Source organism: Anarhichas minor, unplaced genomic scaffold (assembly GCF_050575085.1).
Source record: "Anarhichas minor isolate MPS153535 unplaced genomic scaffold, ASM5057508v1 ptg000042l, whole genome shotgun sequence".
NCBI lineage: Eukaryota > Metazoa > Chordata > Actinopteri > Perciformes > Anarhichadidae > Anarhichas > Anarhichas minor.
The window spans coordinates 6,135,718-6,154,645 of record NW_027466488.1 but is presented as its reverse complement, the minus strand read 5'-3'; the positions used below and the strand labels follow the sequence as shown (position 1 = coordinate 6,154,645).

The 18,928-nt window shown below is 40.3% G+C and overlaps 1 protein-coding gene and 1 pseudogene across 1 annotated transcript; both read right to left on the bottom strand.

The window, feature by feature from the left end:
- Nucleotides 1–382: 382 nt before the first annotated feature.
- On the bottom strand, nt 383–3,661 carry LOC142969785 (uncharacterized; annotated as a pseudogene).
- A 2,695-nt stretch (nt 3,662–6,356) lies between these two features.
- Nucleotides 6,357–18,535, bottom strand: dna2 (DNA replication helicase/nuclease 2). The gene is made up of 25 exons (XM_076109793.1): nt 18,194–18,535; nt 17,784–17,846; nt 16,269–17,163; nt 15,779–15,896; nt 15,366–15,515; nt 14,970–15,153; nt 14,657–14,805; nt 13,912–14,034; nt 13,590–13,818; nt 13,366–13,480; nt 12,608–12,764; nt 12,269–12,460; nt 11,886–12,128; nt 11,640–11,753; nt 11,393–11,502; nt 11,046–11,155; nt 10,782–10,910; nt 10,355–10,447; nt 9,945–10,138; nt 9,186–9,275; nt 8,823–9,036; nt 8,527–8,616; nt 8,176–8,361; nt 7,906–8,052; nt 6,357–7,591 (listed from the first exon to the last, which is right to left on the bottom strand). Exons 1-25 carry the CDS (start codon nt 18,221–18,223, stop codon nt 7,538–7,540), a joined length of 4,179 nt encoding a protein of 1,392 aa, XP_075965908.1. The 5' UTR covers nt 18,224–18,535; the 3' UTR covers nt 6,357–7,537.
- Nucleotides 18,536–18,928: the final 393 nt, after the last annotated feature.

Genomic DNA, 18,928 nt, shown 5'->3' with positions numbered 1-18,928 from the left:
CACGAACGGTCCAAAGGTCATACTTCGCTATAATAGTCATACAAAAGTCATTGTATAGCATGTCATTAAAATGGTATAGTGTGTCTGTCGTGAAATATTCATAGTATATTATGCCATTCAAAATGTCATAAAAGAAGTCTTCGTATAGCAGCCATTAATGTATCATAGTATATCTCATAGAAATGTCTTTAAAAAGGTCAGGTATAGTATTTCCTAAAAAATAAGCATGTCATTAAAAAGTCATAGTATATTATGCCATAGGAATGTCATCCAAATCAACAAATTGTAGTATGCAATGAAAATGTAAAAAAAGTCATAGTAGGATATGCCATTTTACCTTTAGAGACTATGAGGGCAGCCTCAGAGGTGAGCGACACTGGACTTCGGTTGGAGTGTACAAAATACAAACCAGTTTTATTTGTTTCTTACAATAAAAAGTAGGTTAACGGTTACAAAAATGGATGACTCAAAAAGTTAATAAAAGAAAAGACAAATTGTCAAAAGCTAATTCTACACAAGATCAACGTACTCTTCCAATTTTGACGTTTCTTTCAGTTAACACTCGTTTCTTGTCCTTCCTGTCCAGCACCTGAGTGAAATGTCAGTCCGGATATTTCTTTAAATGATTTACATTTTTTGCATCAATCCAAGGTTACTTCAATTACTTATCTTAAACAATTCTAATCTCAAGAGTATGTAAGATTATACATTAATCAATTTATGAAAAATCACTTAAAAATCATCAAATGAACACTGTGCAATAATGTGCTCGTCACTTTAATGCTTTAGTCACAAACTTATGACAAGAGATTACAAAAAGTATCTTAACAATATTACCCAACCTTTGTTAAAACTAACAGTACTAACTCCCTGCCAACCTGAGGAGGCGTCACCTTAAGCAAAGCATGGATCTCTCAGAGCGATCAAGGTTTATTGTGTCACTAATCGCAAGCGGGGGCTAATTGTGTGTGAGGACAGGGTTAGAGGGAAACAATTCAAAATCTAAACGTGGAATCAATAAGCAACACTCAAATTAAAACATGCTTTTGAATAAAGATAGGATAAAAAGCACCAGAGTTCTTCCCCTGTTATGTGGCGCGTCAGATTTACCTTTTGTATACAAACAGAACCACTAAAGCCGGTTGGTACTTGTATGAATAATCATGTGTAACTTCAGAATTGACTTGTGCCGAAATCGTTCATCACAAACTGAGCAACTGAAAGGTTTCTCTCCTGTGTGGAGTCTCATGTGTGTCTGTAAAGTTGTACGCTTGCTAAAAGACTTCTTACAGACTGAGCAGCTGAAAGGTTTCTCTCCTGTGTGGATTATCATGTGTGTCTGTAAAGTTGTACGCTTGCTAAAAGACTTCTTACAGACTGAGCAGCTGAAAGGTTTCTCTCCTGTGTGGAGTCTCATGTGTGTCTGTAAAGTTGTACGCTTGCTAAAAGACTTCTTACAGACTGAGCAGCTGAAAGGTTTCTCTCCTGTGTGGATTATCATGTGTGTCTGTAAAGTTGTACGCTTGCTAAAAGATTTCTTACAGACTGAGCAGCTGAAAGGTTTCTCTCCTGTGTGGATTATCATGCGTTTCTTCAGATCTCCACTCGTGCCAGTGCTTTTCCCACACTCAGAGGATCTAAAAGGTTTCTCACCAGCACTACATCTTGAATCCCTGACAGAAACTTCATCAGGTTTCAAAGAGTTTAAACCTGACTGAGGTTCTCTGGTCCCCTTCCAATCATCACTGTCAGAATAGTCTCCATCAGTATCTGGTCCTTGATGTCTATCTGGATCCGAGTTCCTGTCTGGTTCTGGTCCTACACAGTCCTCTCCATCAGCTTTTGTCTCCATCTGTTCAGTTTGTCTTTCATGAAGCTGTGAGGACTGAGCTTCCTCTTCATCATCTTCACTCTTCACAGGAGTGAATGAGAACTTGACATCAGCCTCCTCCAGTCCTTGAAGCTGCTCTCCCTCCTGACTGGTCCAGAGTTTCTCCTGTTCCTCTTTAATGTGTGGAGGCTCTGGGTCCTCCTGTTCCTCTTTAATGTGTGGAGGCTCTGGGTCCTTCTGGTCCAGACTGGAGCTCCACTCCTGCTGCTCAGGGGGAACCTCTTCTTTAACCACCAACAGCTGCTGGACGTCTGCAGGAAAACAGAAAACACACACAGAGACGTTACAAAGAAATATTAGTATTGAGCAAAGTCTCCTGTACATACTTTGTTTTCCTGCTATCATTCCCTCTTACACTCCCTGTGCACAGTTACCAAACAGAGATAACGACACAAATTGTAAAGACACAACGCACCAGCAGCAATGAGCTCATCAATAGTCACATGGCAAAAAAAGTCAACTGTGGGCAGTTATAGTTGACAAATGTACTTAAACGTGCCACCGTAGAAACAGTGGATACAACATTCAGAAGCAGCCACAACGTAACCGTGGACGTCGTGCATCATAGGTGCGCTCCGTTTCTAAACCAATAGCACTCCACCATGGTAGTCAGCTGTAGAGAACATCCATGTAAAGATGATGAAACTGAAATGTGACAATAACAACAATGACACAATCTGAACTAATAAACTTCGTCTAGAGACTGCTCTCAGGAACCTATAGGTCAAGGTAGAACCCCCCCACACACACTCGTACACACGGTTATGTGTTGCTCTTAGGTAGTGTGCTTGTAATTGTTTGATAGATGTTTGTTGATTTATGATCATATTTTAGGGAGCAGTTTTCTGTGATGATTTTGTGTATATGTGTTGTGATAATAGCTGGATGTTATCAATGGAACCAGATAATATAATAATATAATGAACTCGTATGTGACCATGAACATATGAACCATTTTAGAATTCAACAAGCTGCTAAATCCATGTGGTGTTATCAAAGAGAACAAACTGAAATATTGTCTGTCATATAACGTTAGAAGCTGAGAGAATAGATCAGAAGAAGAAAAAGATTAATTGCAACCGAATCTCACTCCAAACTAAACTATAAAGTTAGCAGACGTAGCATAAACAGTGTTTGATAACTGAGAGAAGAAACAAAGTGAACCAACCTGCTCTTTGTATCCGGACTACAGGGTTCAAAACAGCGTACAGTAGTTTCCGTTGTCGCTCGTTCTCCTCTTTTGAACCAGAGAGTTCCTCCTCGTACTCTGCTATCGTTCTTTCAAACAGACCAAATATCTCTTCAGCAGCCGCAGTTAGTCGCTGGTTGAACAAAGATCTCAGCATTTGGACTCGAGACATTTTCACTAAACCACAGAAACGTTTTCTCCACACAAACTCCGTCAGAAACACCGTTTACTCTCCATTAAACTCTGACTAGCGCTGTGTTGCTAACTTGCACAGCATGCTTGCATGCTAAGCTAACTTCAATAGCTTTGTAGGCTACCGGGAGATGAGTCAGAGGAAAAACATCCAGAAAAAAGGTGAACAGCTAAAAGTCCATTCAGACAGGTTCATCGAGACATACAGAAGCTGTGTCTCAATTCAGGGTCTGCATCCTTCGGAGGCTGCATTCGTAGACCGGTTGCGTCACAGCGCTGCGACTAGTGCTGTCCCATTTCGCATTTTTGTTGAAGAGTCCTTCAATGCAGCCGACGAATGCAGCCTTGTCGTCGGAGATTTGGAGGACACATCTGATGTATGCTTCGCGGCCCACCATATCCCAAGATGCATTGCGTGCCGGTGCGCTATTACCGGCAGCTCGGCTGCCTGCATCCGACCGTAGTTAAGCCTTGTAAAGTAACTTTTAAAAACTTCACTTTCAAACCTCAGAGGTTGAATAATATCTTCCTGAGTTTGTGATGATTTTACAGATGATTTATACTTTATATCATGTACATAAACGGACCAACGTGAGCTCAGGTAGACCGGTTGTGAACCTGAAATATCACTTTAAGTCCGGTAACGTTTCAAACGTTGAGATTAACTACACGAATACACTGAATTTGAGTATTTTGCTGATTCTGTTCATGTTTTGTTACAGAGAGCCAGGAGCTGAGGGGAGAACGATGGACAAACATTCAGCAGCCGTAGCTTTGAATTAAGACATTAGTCCATTTGTAATATCTCCATTTGACCATCCTGTACTTCAGGTTACAGTTACATGAGCTCTCATCCTGTACAAAGCCTTCACTAATAACACAACCAGTAGATCCTTCTCATGTGTTCATGTTGCTGTCACAGAGATGACAGTTGTGATGTCACCTTTTTATTTTATTTATTTAAATTTACACAAGACGTCCATGTAAATGATTTCTATGTGAATATGTATATATTATGCTGTGTAAAATGTGTCAATCTTCTAAGTTTGCATCCCTGTGTGAACATTATTGATAAATGTTTCTCTTTTCATCAACTTATTTAAAAAATATAAAGTATATGCACGTGTGTTACTGAGAGTTAATAAACACGTTTGCTGACATTTGTTTTGCTGCTGTTAATATTAACTGTCTTGATTGATTTCCTCTGCCTTAGGATTGCTATATATATATGTACATGTAAATATATATGTATGTGTGAATGAAATTAAATAAAGTTATTGATAAATTAATTTAATTACCAGAACTATAACTGATTGAAAATTAGTTATTAGTAACTGATTTAATTAACTGATTATTAATATAGAAAAACAATATTATGAAAAAGATCTATGAATTTATTATTGAATATATGATAAAAAAACTGATTAAAACACTAAACTAAAACCTTTCCAGTATATATACTGAATAGGTTTTAGTTTAATGTATATATTATATATATATATATATATTATATATATATAATCCTGTTGAGCAGGGATTTTAGGGACGGGAGCAGCAAGAGGGGGGCGGGGCGGGAACAGCTGTTGACGCAAACAGGAAGTCCTCTGTAGCGTAGGCCGTCTCATTTCGTAGACCGCACGGTCTAGCCTTTGCGGTCCTCAAAGGACGCGGCCCACGTAGACCGCGAAGGCTGGGTCCTCCGAAGGATGCAGCCCCTGAATTGAGACACAGCTAGAGACTCTGGTCTACCAGTACTGATGGAGCTAACTGATACTTTATCAACACAACAAAGATACTCTGCTGTTTCTACTAACGTTAGGCGCCATGTTGTTAATGGAAGAACATCCGGGTTCGCTGCAACTTTGTGGGTAACCTTCAAAATAAAAGCCTTTAGAAGCTGTGTGGATTTCATTGAAGACTTAAGAAAATAATACTTCATCATTGTCATCTTAAATTAGTGGTTCTTAACTTGGAAATTAAAGCTTCAAAACAATGTATCAACACAGGTCCAACCATGGCCATAAACAGGGTTTTTAGAAAAATAGAGAGGTTCAAAAAATGAGTGTTCTGTCTGTTAGGGGTTTTGTCCCACCCCCTTCAGAAAATTTCTGATTTCCATGATCTAAAAATGTGCATTTTAAGATGTTTCGAGAGCAACATTTTCAATGATAACTTTAATGCCATGTCAGTGGGCAGTCGTATAAGAGATCTGTTAGCAGTAAAACATGAGAATCAGGTTACATATTGCAATGAATGATTCAGACTACATTCTATAAATACAGAAGAGGCTAAAATGATCAAAACATCAGCAAAATGAAAGTTGACAGTGTTTAATATATTCATACAGTAATAGTATGTTGTTACATTATAATTATACTATACAAGTGTTACAGAAGTGTTGGTGTTGTAAAATCGTAGCCTAGGGGAAGATATTCATCGTGCTAATAGGCTCCGAACTAATCAATATACAGAATATAAAAGTTTTTAAAAAGTACATCACATTATCATATAAAATCAACATAAACTTATCACCAGATAAGATGGTTCCGCAGATGGCTGCCTCTCTGCGTTGGTGCGCATTGTTTTGCTTTGTTTTTATTATTAATTCCGTCAAATTAATCTGATTAGCAATTTCTCTAATTCTAAACCAATGCAATTAAACTAAACCAGAGGCAAAGTCTTTTTGTGTGATTAACTTGATCTCAGGCATTGTTTCTCCCTATAAACAGATACTGACGCTCGTTTTATCCCCTCTGTGTTTGTGTAGCTTACCAGTGCTCCAGTCGAGGCGGGGAGCTGGAACTAGAAGTGAGAGATGACGGAAGAATCAATATATCTGGACAGTCCGTCACTGTGCTGCAGGGAACAATCACACTATAGCCACATGCACGCTAGGAGGGTTGGGGATGATGGGACAGTCATTATGTACCCACAAACAGGCGTTGTACCATATGATTTAAAAAAAAAAATGTAATAAAAATGAGTCAATTTAAACAAAGCATTATTGTCCAGACTGGTCAATCTAATAATGAAACATCACTAAGCATGACAACACACAACAGGATGTAAAAATACACCTCACACTTTGATAGTATTTGTATTTATTCTCATAACGCAAAAATCTCAGTATTAACAAAATACACACACAAAACATGTAAAATCAGAGGTTGTCGGTTTTCCAGCATGCTCTAATAATTAAAAGAATAATCACCAGTTAAATTATCACAGATCAGCATTAAATTACATTTTAGCAGAATATATTTCCTCCTAACTTGTGGTTTCCTACATATTCCTTGAGTTTTAACTGATTATCATGATACCAGGTAGCTTCCTTTATCATTCCGTCTCCGTACAGCTTTAGATTTTCACGTATATTGTTGTACGCAAAAGGAAGTGAATCAAAAACTTGCTTTAGCTTTTTCTGTTACCAACAGTATAATGTTGTTAACTGAGGAATAAAGAGAAACTATTTATATACCAGTTTGTTGTTTCATTTCTGTACTGTTGTAGGTCGGTGTGGCCGATTCACAGATTAAAACAGAGTAATGTTGATGCAATATTTCTATATTGCATCAACATATATTTCAAGTATGTATGAAGTCCAGTTGAACCACTAAACAAGAAACTATACACTACAGCAATCACCTCATGGTTCATAAATGTTCTTGAGGTTCGAGCTGGAACAAAAGATATTGATTAGGTCCTTTAAAACTAAATCAAAGTTTATTGTAATATTGTGATGTAGCTTCACTTTTCAGTTTTAAGTGCAACAATTTTGTCCTTAAAACTGTGTTTTAGTGGACTGATAGACCTTCCTGAGCATATCTGACTGTTGTAGCTGAGTGACATGAACTATAAAAAGGTTTGGTCTCCATATTCACATTATGAGTGACTTTCTGTGTTGTGTGTAAACGCTTAGAGAAAGTACCAACAGTGAATATTGTCAGTGTATCGATAGAGGTATTTGATCAAAAGTACCATAGTTTAGTTTATTCCTAGTTGATGTTTGATGGACAGTACCATAATCCACCAGTGACAGTTCAACCAATTAAAGATACAGTACAATTTTGTGTGCAAATATTTTAGCTGTTCAGTGTCCAGTACCTTGTTTCACCGCACAGACATCAACTATTGATACTTTTAAAACTGTGTATTAAATGTGTTGTATTTATAATTAATCAACATTAAGACTTGCATCTTTGGCCTCAAGATTGGCATAAAACCTCTGCCCTGATGAGGTGACCTGAAATACCACCAGACTTCCATCACAGGGGCATGCTTGGTAAGGCCTTGTGGGCAGCTGGGGGGAGCTGGATAATGTGAAGTAAGGGTTCAGGAAAAACAAATGTCTCTATGTATTCTGCGTCTACAAAGACGACATGTAACAAGAACAAAGGTTAAATCACTAAAAACTGCTTAGAAGCAGTCTCGTAGTCTCAGCCACCATTCTTTGGAAACACTGGGGACTTGCTGTTCAGCACACTTTAAATTTCCGTAACATGTGAAGCTTAATTCTGCTGTATAGAACTGAAAAAAAGACTTCTGCAGTAACCAGTTCAGTAACGCATTTTGCAATAACTGACTTAATGCTTACAGTACTCCCATTAAAGATTATTTTGTAATTAAAGGATATCATGTCCTCTTGCTGCAGATGGTTGAGCAGTTTCTCCACAGGTGCGTAGCGTCGTAGCGTCGTGGCGGACCCCACCATCAGCAGCTTGTGTTTAGCCCTGGTAATGGCTACATTCAGGCGACGCCAGTCCTTCAACAGCTCTCCTAACTATGAAAGGAGAAGCAGCAGAGAATCAGGTCATTTTTCCACTCACTTGTTTATTTGCTTGTTCACTAATGCAGAGAGGAGAAGAGGAGTTAAAAAAAGGACAATGGGAAGACAAACACTTACGTTTCCTTCCTCTGCAGTGCTCCTGACAAAAGAAAAGATGATCAGACTTTTGTCCCGTCCTTGGTATTTATCCACTGTATTCACCTCCACACCGGTGAAAGCAGAGGACTGCAGCAGAGCAGAGATACTCTTTAACTGCTGCCTGTAGGGGGCGATAACACCTATATCACTGGGCTTACACCCTGCCTGAAGAAAGTAAAATAAGCAGGGGTTAGTATGATAAATAGCTACTATTTCTCTATTCCCCCCCCCCTCCCCTGTATTAAGAACACTTCATGACCCCAAGAATTAAGCCAGGACTTTAAAAACCCAGTTTTTATGCCATAAATACTTCAAATGCAAATGATGCACCTTTATCAGCAGTGAAAGCAACTTGTGTATGAGAGCAGCTTCGGTATGATTGCTAACGCCTCCCTTCTCCACAGACTCCACTGCTGGCACCTAAAGGAGAAAAACAAGATGTAGACCAGCACACCTCCTTTGTCTTACTCACGACAATCTTATTTCGCATAAATAACTTTCTTCGACTGTTGAGGCAGCCGACTTAATTCCTTGACCTTTCACTAGAAGGCAGACCTAATAAAAGATGCATCGATCCTCTTGGCTAATAACGGGTAAAAAGGTGGCTCGTAAAACATTCAACCAACCATGGAGCAGTCTAGGAAGCAGACAGGGCTGCTGGGCAACAATGTGGCATGTATCCAAGCCAGGTCGTGCTGCGGATGAGACTTGGAGTAGGAACTAAGCTCCGACTGGACAGAGAGCAGGAAGGGCAGGCTGAGCAGGGCCGTGGCTGTCCTCTCTGATCCACACTCCAGCCGGCCCTCATACATCAGGGAGTTACTGAGAGACATTATCTGCCTAAAAACACAGAGCACACACTGTTTATTATGGCGTGTGTCCTCGTAGATAAGAGTTCAATTGCCATTTGAATGGTCTAATGGATGAGCTCATGATAAACAAGAGAATATTACTGAAGCATATAGTGTTGTCTGTGTATGTTGGTGTACCTATTCATCCGGTACTGTACATTGAGTTGGACCACTGCTTCACTGTGGAGCTCTAGTCGCTTAAAAAGACTTTCGTCCATCCCAAGTGACCTAGAAGAAAAAGAATAAAGAAATTGGGAACTGATATTTCTATTGACATTATTCTAACTTTGCATTAATTACCAAATTTACCCTGCGCTTCCTCCATGTTTTACCCTCACGAAGACAAATAACTACAAAAAAGTACGAAAGGAATACTTCACCGTTATCATGACCATTTGTATATCAATGACTTACTCACGTTTCCTTGAATTCTGGAGGAAAACTTAGTTTTTCTCGCATGCCTCAACCATGAACGGAGAATCCAAAAGTGAATTGGAGGCCAGGTTTAACAGAAAAACTATATCAAAACTTCTTTTTAGAAACTCTCACAGGATAATCCAGGTATCGTTTATCCTGTTGTACGCTCAGTACTTTCCAAACGTGCATTTTTCCCTAAACACTTGTGGCACTACTGTCTCATGCTTTTGTAGGTGCGCTGCGAGTCTTTGCACACTGAAAAAGTTGTGTGAGAGTTTGTAAATGGATGTTTTGATATAGTTTTGCTGTTGTTAAACCTGGCCTCAATTTATTTCAAATCATCAAAGATCTAGTCCGCTTTTTATAATAGAATAATCGATATGCAGATGGTCATTTTAGGGGTGAAGTGTTACTTTAGCACGCTAGTTTTTATTTGATCAATTTAACAACATATACCTAATCTACACATACACACTTTACCTCGCCTCCTTATTTTGTACTATTGGTGGCAGCTGTTGGTGATCTCCCACCAGGACAAATCTCTTGGCATAGAACAGGGGTCCCAAACAGATAGGCTGGCTGATCTGTGAAGCTTCGTCTACGATGCAGAAATCAAACCGGCGACGTGTGAAAATGGGATGCTTGATGCCCATACAGGTGGTTGCCACTACCAGCTAGACAGAGACAGAGAGAGAGAGAATCAGTTTAGAATGGTAAGATGTTCACAACATTTGTACATTTGTTAAATTACAATATCAACAAGTGGCATGTCTTGATGCAGAAAAAAAATAGAGATTAGATGTTAAATATTTAAAAGAAATGCTGATTTCAGTGTCTATAAATCAGTCAAAGTAGTTGCAATTATGATATTCCACAAACTAACTCCTTACCTCCTTGTTATAGAGCTGCTCTAACTCTGACAGAGTGTGAACTCCCTTCTTTCTCGCGCTCTCCTCTGTGTAAGGCAGGATGTCTGGATGAACCTGGAGAGGTCGGCAGAAAAGAGAGAAATCAGAGAAGTCAGAGGGGAAAAAACAAGAGATTTAAACATTAGAGGTTCTAATTTGTTGAACTCTTGAATATTTCAAAAATACAGATCAAACCATCCCCCAAATGTTTATATTTTGTATTACTTCAATAACATTTATTAGTGATTTGTGCTTTAATGCAAACTACCACATGAGAGAATGGAATAACCTTTTTTTAAACAGCAAATATATCTACAAAGTGACAGTTTAAAATAACAAAATGTGGGACGTGAATGCTTATTTTCTATGCTGTACTGAACACATTGAATAAAATCAAACCATACTGCACCTTCTGCCCCTGTCCAAGACGCAGAAAGCCAACCCGGAAGCGCTTTAGCTTCAGCAGGATGTTGTCAACAGCAGAGTGGGTGTAGCTGGTCAGCAACACACTGAACCCACATGCATGAAGGATGCGAACCTGAGAGAAAAAGTGAGGAAGAGACAAAGAGCAAGAAGGAAAGAGAGGGTTAGAGTTCTGGTCTCACTTGGAGTAGATAATGTCCATTTACGGTTCAGGTGAGGTGAGGTTTTTAGAGCATGGTTAGGAGTTTACCAGGGTGCAGATGGTTGTGGTTTTGCCCGTCCCTGGCATGCCAACAATCAGTGTGTAGTCTTTAGATAACAACACCTTCTTCATGGCCTGCTTCTGGGGTTTGTTGAGACCTGAACACACACACGGGTTCATTGTTAGAAAATGTTCTATTATTGATTTAAATGTGAAACTACAACTACGCAACTGAGCAAAACTTCCGGGGAAGTGTGCATATCATTTTAAGTTGCTCATTTATAGTATTGTGCCACACAGTAATGGAAAGCAGAATAAAACTGAGTAAAGGAAAGCAGATAAGAAAGAAAATGAGACAAGCAGAGTGGAAGAGCAGAGCAGTGTAGCTTAGTCACCTTTCAGGATGTTGGCCACAGTGTCCTTGGCCTCTCTTGGCAGAACAGAACTGAGGTTGGAAATAAACTCTGGAGGACGAAGGTCGACAACCAGCTCCCTCAGACGATCACTGCACACATATAAAATGTTTGAGGCTATTGTTTTAACTGTCACCTAGTTAATGTCCTACTAGCAATATTTAGATTTTGCCATTCCATACATTCTATAAAATCACAACTTTGCATTATTGCATTTTACTGCAGCTACCTGTCCTGACAGTTTTCCATCAGCCTGGAGAGATTGGTGAGGTGAGTGCTGAGGCCCACCACACCTTCATCACCGTCCAATCGAAACAACACACCACTGAACTTGGACAGGTCTCTATAAAACACACAACGTGTAAATCGGATTAGTGACTTCAACTGAGCAGCTGAATCCAAACAATTCACTCTCCTGTAGTTTTCCTTTGTCTTAAATACTTCAGATGGCAGTTATATGTGGATTCGTTCTCACCTGTCCAGAGTGCAGCTGATGGATGTCCTGCTGACCTCACACAGGTATCCTGTTGCCAAACCAACCAGTCGACCTTTCTGGTCGCTGACAACTATGCGATCCCCGCTGGCCAAACCGCTGCTGGCCAAACCCTCCTGTGGCACCACGCTGCTTCGCTGGAAACGATGGAGGAAAACCCCTTCAGACTGCACGGTCACTGGACCACTGAGCTGCACATTCCCGACACAGCTCCCATTCTTCTCACTAGAAACACAGGTCAGATGAAACAAATACTCTGTATTAACCGTTACATACAGTATGAAGGGGCTAGTTCTCTACACACGTTTTTATATATTGGACTGGGAGTGTTTACATGTCTAAAGTTTGAGAGACCAGATTTTTACCTCTCTTCAGCCGTCTGAAGCCACACGCGCTTTCGGCCATTCTTGGCCTCCATGCTGGCAGCCTCAAGGCAGCAGAGCAGCAGCCAATGAGAGAAATAGCTTAGATGTGGTGGGATCAGGTGACCCGTCTCCTGCTGGAGGAAGTCACGCACAACATCCTCGCAGACGTCTGCAGAGCTGCCATCGACCACCCTGGAGGAAGGGCGAGGACAGGTTTTGAGAAAAAAGAAAGAGGAAGTTGTGAGAAAAGAGGACAAGTTTAACTGACTGATAAGTTTAATAAAAATCATAATGCTTAACATTCCCACAGCTGCAACATGAGTTCAAAAAAAAAGTTACCTTTCATATAAAGCACAGTTTCTCTGCTGAGGACAATACTGGCAGGTTTGTCTGTCTGTCAGGATGTCAGGAAGTTTAGACAAACGGCTCCGCTTCGCCTCTTTCTCCACACAGTTGTGGATGTGATGAACCAGGGTGTTCCTCAGCTTCAGCAGCTCTGAAATAAACGTAGAGTTCAGCAATAAAGGCGACGGCAGACATGCTGCAGTGAAAGAATGTAAGAAGACTACTTTGGTTTCACTGCAGCATTGTGTTGTGGTTCAAACATGCACAATTTAGTTGAAAGGACACTGTAAATGTGTAAATAATTAATAATACATGTATACAAGATTATATAGGCCAATAACAACACTTACTGTATCGACTTATCATATAATATATGGACATAACAGAATAAACAGCAGTTTTCACTAATATCTACTTGCACATTTTTGTTAACAGTTGATATTTATTGTTTTAGTTTTATTTATTTAGGATATCTTTTTTTTTTTTTAACATTCCAATTCCTGAATATCTTTAATAATTAAAAGTTCATTGCTCATTTAAAGGGTGTACTTGCATTATTATGCTATTTTAATATTATATCAGCAGCCTAAAATGGTCTTAAGAAAAGAGTTAATCGCAGTTATTTCTGGGACAATATATCGCCTGATATGCTTAAAACTCTACAATTATTAATGATATAAAACACTATTTTTATATGGTTGTTTAAAACTGGTGTTGGGCAAGTTGTCAAAGCTCATGTGGGAGCACTGTACCTCTGCGGTCCATGTGGCTGGCCACTACAGGGTGCAGGCTGCCAGTCTTGAGGTAAAGCAGGAAGCCAGCTTCAGAATTGTATCTCTCCAAGCTCATCAGAGTGTAAAGAATCACCTACACACAGACACACACTTATATGGACATCTTGAAAGTCGGTTTAAACCTGCCTTTTCACAGTCTACATATGCACATCTACCTAGTTGAGCCCGTGTGGTCCACCAACCTGACTGCGATGTTCTATCGAGTTTGACTCCTTTCCAGTTTTCAGCTCCAGGGGAACAGTCCTCTCCTCCGACGTTCTGTGACTACCGCTTCGTGGTTTTTGAATTCGAACCCGCGCCGTTACATCGATTTTCCCTTTCAGACCAAATCTCGGCGACCACACATTTTCTTCTATGTCTGCCAGCTCTGCTATTGTGACAACAGTTGCAGAGTCCTGACATCTGCTGTTGCTGAGTTCATCGAGACAGAGATTGACATATAAACAGCTAATAAAGTTTTGTTCACAAATCTTTAGCGCTGTGTGTGTGTGTGTGTGTACATACATTTTTAGGCTGATGGCTTTTGGTGTTGGGGAGCTCAGGTATTCCTTTGCCCAATGTTCCAGTGAGGGAAGATAATCATGCAGCTCCTGCTTCATCTCTTCCTGACTTACACCCAAACTGTACCTAGAGACCAACGGACAAAACACAAACATAATAAGACAAAGAATATGCACACAAACATGAAGTGGATACATCACATGAAAACTGTGCAGTATTTCTCCATTGTTTCTGTATTTCATGATTCAAGTGCTCTGTTATGAACAACTGTGAACCGTATCATTACACACATTAAAGGTTTGTGGCACCCTGTATAGACTAGGTTGGGACCCGCAGGTGGGTCGCTGGAGATTTTATTAGCCAAATAAATGTCTTCCATAGTCTTCCTTTTTAACATTAACATGTGCAGGACACCTTTGAGCCACATGGCGGAGCCTGAATGTTCCTATTGTTCTGATAATTGCAGCCTGCTCATAACTAGCTAGCGTACATTGTTTGTTTTATTGATGAAGGAAATAAGAAGAATGAGATAGTCTGCTAACTCTGCCTAAATGGATTTATTTGGTCTCATTTATAACGTCTCTAACATGTGTTTTGTTTTCAATAACACATGTTAGAGACACAGTTGTAATTTATCAAACTTAGATCTTTTGAATTTGCTCTTATCAAGATTTAGAGGTAAGGTCTATTCTGAATTGGGTCGAGACACTTGATCATTTTTAGGGTAGGGTATAATCGGACCGCTTACATGTCTCCCAGGTACTGAGGACGGCAAAGGGCTTGGTCCGCCATCTTAGACAGTGTCTCCAAAGAAAAATCTTTAGCTGTAGCTGCTCTCTGGAAGACTTCATGGACCATGGTGCCGTTTAGCATTTGCTTCGAGCCGCCGTCAAAACTCTGCATCACGGCAAACAGAAAGAACAGGAGAAGGTAAAGAGTATAGCATTGTGTGTGAGAGTGTACTGCCCACTTAATAAAATAGGAGATTTAGGGACAATACACAATAATCAGCAAACATAAAAACAGGTACTGATATTCATAGTACTTGTAAAGCTTTTTACCTTGAACATATCTCCCAGTACTGCACGTCTCATGCAGCGGATGGAGTTAGAGATGCTGGTACCTGAGATAAGACTGTCAGGTAGTAAAACCAGGAAGCCCTGCTCCCTGTCCACTACCCAGCATCCACCATCAGAGCAGCCCTCTAGATGCACCACAGCACCACAACAAACGGGCGTCGTTTCCCTGGAAATACCAAAGGAATGATACTTTTAGACGGATATTAAGACAAAGACACACAAACACGCATAATGAAGACATAGGCAAAGAAACAGAAAACTCAGTGCTACTTTCACAAATCCGGGCATTGTGGGGAGAAGTTTGATGCACACCACGATGAAAGTAAGTAATTGAATAACAATGTGAACAGAACAGAAGACCTTAACACGAGGTATTACCATCCATCTTTCAACAGACACGTTTCAGTTGGATGTAGAGATTTGGAGCATGAGATGGTCAGTGCTTTGAGGCCAGGCCTCTCCTCCACATCTACAACCCAGTAGCGGTTGTTTAGGCCTCCAGAAAGGATCACATGGTCTGGCACCTTACTGTATCAACAGAGAGGAAATATATCATACATCTGCCACGTATCATTTCTAAAAATCAGAATGAATTGAAACACCTGCCCACAGAGGGATCAACTGACAGATAGCAGCTTGTCAGCAGATTATTGGTCACCAGGTCAAGTGCTTGAAGCCACACACTCTGTGTCAAGTGCTCATATTTCCTCCTTTATTATCAACATGAGCAATTTTATCATCCCCTAACCTAATCAAACTATGCGGCAAAATTCTGTTCATGCATCTCTCACCGGGCTTTTTTTGATTTATCATCTGTGACAAGACCTTCACTGTGATCCATCTGCTCTGCAAACCAGCTCTCGTCCAACAACTCCTCCACAGGACCCGATGACGTCACTCCTGTATTTTCTTTTGTGCGAAAAAGAAGAAAAAAAAAAAAACATTAGCGTGGAAAGAAAAGGCTGTAAAATAAAGCTGCATGTATAATGTATAAATATATTATTAATATCATGATGATATGCCCCTCAATATACAGTCATCAGGGATTCCATAATATAGTTTAAAAGCTTAAATCTTGTGTTTTCCTTGTCTTAAAGGCGGCATTGTTGGTAGGTGACACCATGTTTTTAACTGAGGGCCAATCACACGGACACTTTGCTTCAGAGAAACACTTTTGAACTCCATGTTTTTCAATGAAACATACATTAAAGCAGGGCTGGGAGTCTTCTGCAACATGCCTGCTTTTTTGTCACAACAAAAATAGTGACAGTTAACAATTACCTCCAGCTCGATCCTGATCCGATGATGTCCCATTGTCCCCGTCTTCATTTGACGAGGTCATTGCTGTTACTGTAGCTCCTGCCTTGTTAAGGTCAATCTCTCCCCCCTTCGCACCTCTCTTCGTTGCAGCCGTTATGGTTTGAGCACCAGGTTTGTGCATGTGAGCAATGAGAGTGGGAGTATCCTTCACCTCAGTTGCTTTCTGCTCTGTTATCACAGTAAAACCAGAATCTTTCTCATGTTCATTCATCGTATTCTGATGTTTTCTCTGTTCCCCAAAAGAGTTTTTGTTGCCATTGAAGACCACTTCAGTACTTCTGCTGTGACCCTCAGACCGACCCTCTGACTGGACTCTTGAAAAACGAGGCGTCTTCAAAGTGCCAATCACAGACCTCGCTGCTTTCAGATTGCTACCTGTGGGGCTGAGCACAGATGTATGTGCCTGCATATTGACATTTCTTGGTCTCTTTGCATTGTGAGACGCTTGAGGAGGGCTGATGACTCTTTTTACTGAGCCAGAACATCCCTCTTCCCACTTGGGTTTTCTTCCCTCCTCGGTTACGACTCTCCGTGCACTCTGCCCTTTGGAGCGAGGACTCCGACAGATGGGGGACAGTTGGCCGAGCTTCTCCAGGCTCGCCACCTCTCTGCTGGGCTGGGGGCTCGGCCGACCTGGATTTCTGGAAGGAGAAGGGGAATCGAGCCTGATCTGACTGCTGGGGGTCTCGGGCACAGAGAAAAGATCAGGCGAGGTGGACAGGAAGTTTTCAAGGTCCCCAAGGATACTCCTCTTTAGGGGGGAATGGGGTCTGAATGTGGAGGTTTCACCATCTTTGATTAGAGGTTCAGTCCTGGCAAGTGCAGTGCAAGTGAATTTTTTGGAAGACGACAAGGCCTAAAACAAACATAGTAAAATGAAAATGTTGATACATTAGCTAAACGTTAGTAGTAGTACACTGTTTATGTAAATGAGAGAGAAATACAACAGTGCACTGCAGCGTAGGGTGCATAGCAAGGGAAAAGGTAAGAAAAGGGACAAGCAAGTAAATAACAGAAGACGATAAACATAAGAGGTAAAAACAATTAGATGAGTAAATCAGTAACATCCTTGACCAAAGCAACTTAAAGAGGTGTGTAATGAGTTTAAAGACAAAAGAAGAAAGTGCTGCCAACACGAGCAAAACAAAAAGCACAGAGAAATTATACATGGTGGGTATTATATGTAATGTTTAATTAATTCTGGTCTTAAAGACACCATTTTAGCAATTTACAGTTATAAGTTATGTAATGTTCTTATGCGATTGTTGTTACCAGGTGAAATGAACAATATATATGCATCTACCTATTTGGCAAATACATGCACATTACTAATAATGATCTCTCAAATTCTTAATCTGTCGAAATGATCCATAATGTGATTATGTTATAATATCAAGATTTGAAAATCCCGTCAAAAACTGAAAATGCTGCAAAGACAGAAACAACTTAGTAAAAGAAAGAAAAAGAAAAAAGTACCTTCTGGTGGTTTTGAGAGGAAAAGAAGGATGAGATGTTCTTCTGACCAGACACGTCAGGTGCCTGACAGAAACCACAAAGAAAACATGTACCTGCATTTACCTGGAGACATTCGTCTGTTGTCCAATGAGACACCAAGTTACAACAGAGCATCACATTTAACATTTGTATATAAATGTATGAATATGTCGTTCCCCTAATATATATAATGATTAAACCAGACTTAACTGAGTCAACCAGAGACTGTGGACATAATAAACTACCGCAGGTGCCACATTTAACCGTTAACGTTAACGTTATACTGTCTCGTTAGAGGCTGGTTCGGTAACGTTCCTGTTAAAATCCTCGTAAAGTCGTTGCTACTGTTGTAGAAAAACAACGGCCATGTTAGCTAAACCTTCTGTACTCACCTTGGTTTTCTTCAGTTTGGTCCTGTTCATGGTGACAGATTAAACCACCGCAGGCGCGTGTATTCATGCGCTCCTTCTCACCCACAGTCAGCTTGTCTACCAGAGGTAACGTTAAACGAGCTGTTTAGTAGCGATACCTTCTTAGCTGACCGAACAACGGAGCGCTAACCTCACCGGAGTTAACGACACATCTATCCGAAGAGAGCTTATTCTGCTGAGTTTCGTACGACTCTACATCTCCACAACCAGGAGATTGAGGACTTCTCTGATACCGTTAGTTAACGTTCATTTTCAGTTAAAACTACCGCACTATTTCAATGTTTGAATCCATCTTTTTGATGGTGTTCCCACTGTCTCTCCCAGTGTTCAAGATGTGGCGCCAAAGTTCAGTTTCGCGCAACGGAAATTACATCGATGCACTTCCGCCAAAACAATAAAATAAAAGTGTGAGATGAAAGCGGCTAAAAGCTACAGAAAAAAACAAGTAGTGGTACAAGTAGTGATAAGAATTGATCCAACATTATTCCTTTCTACCTCGTATATAATGCAGTTTTAGGGATAGTTTGGTTGTGTATGTGACACCCACCAATGTGCTTTCACATGTGAATTGGTGTGTTTTGGGTTATGTAAAGCCAATATAGTTTAGAGTGAGCATTGTATATGGTAGAAATATAATCATTTGATAAAGGACTGACGTGCTTTCACTGTGTATGGAGTGTGCATTCCACCCTGTGG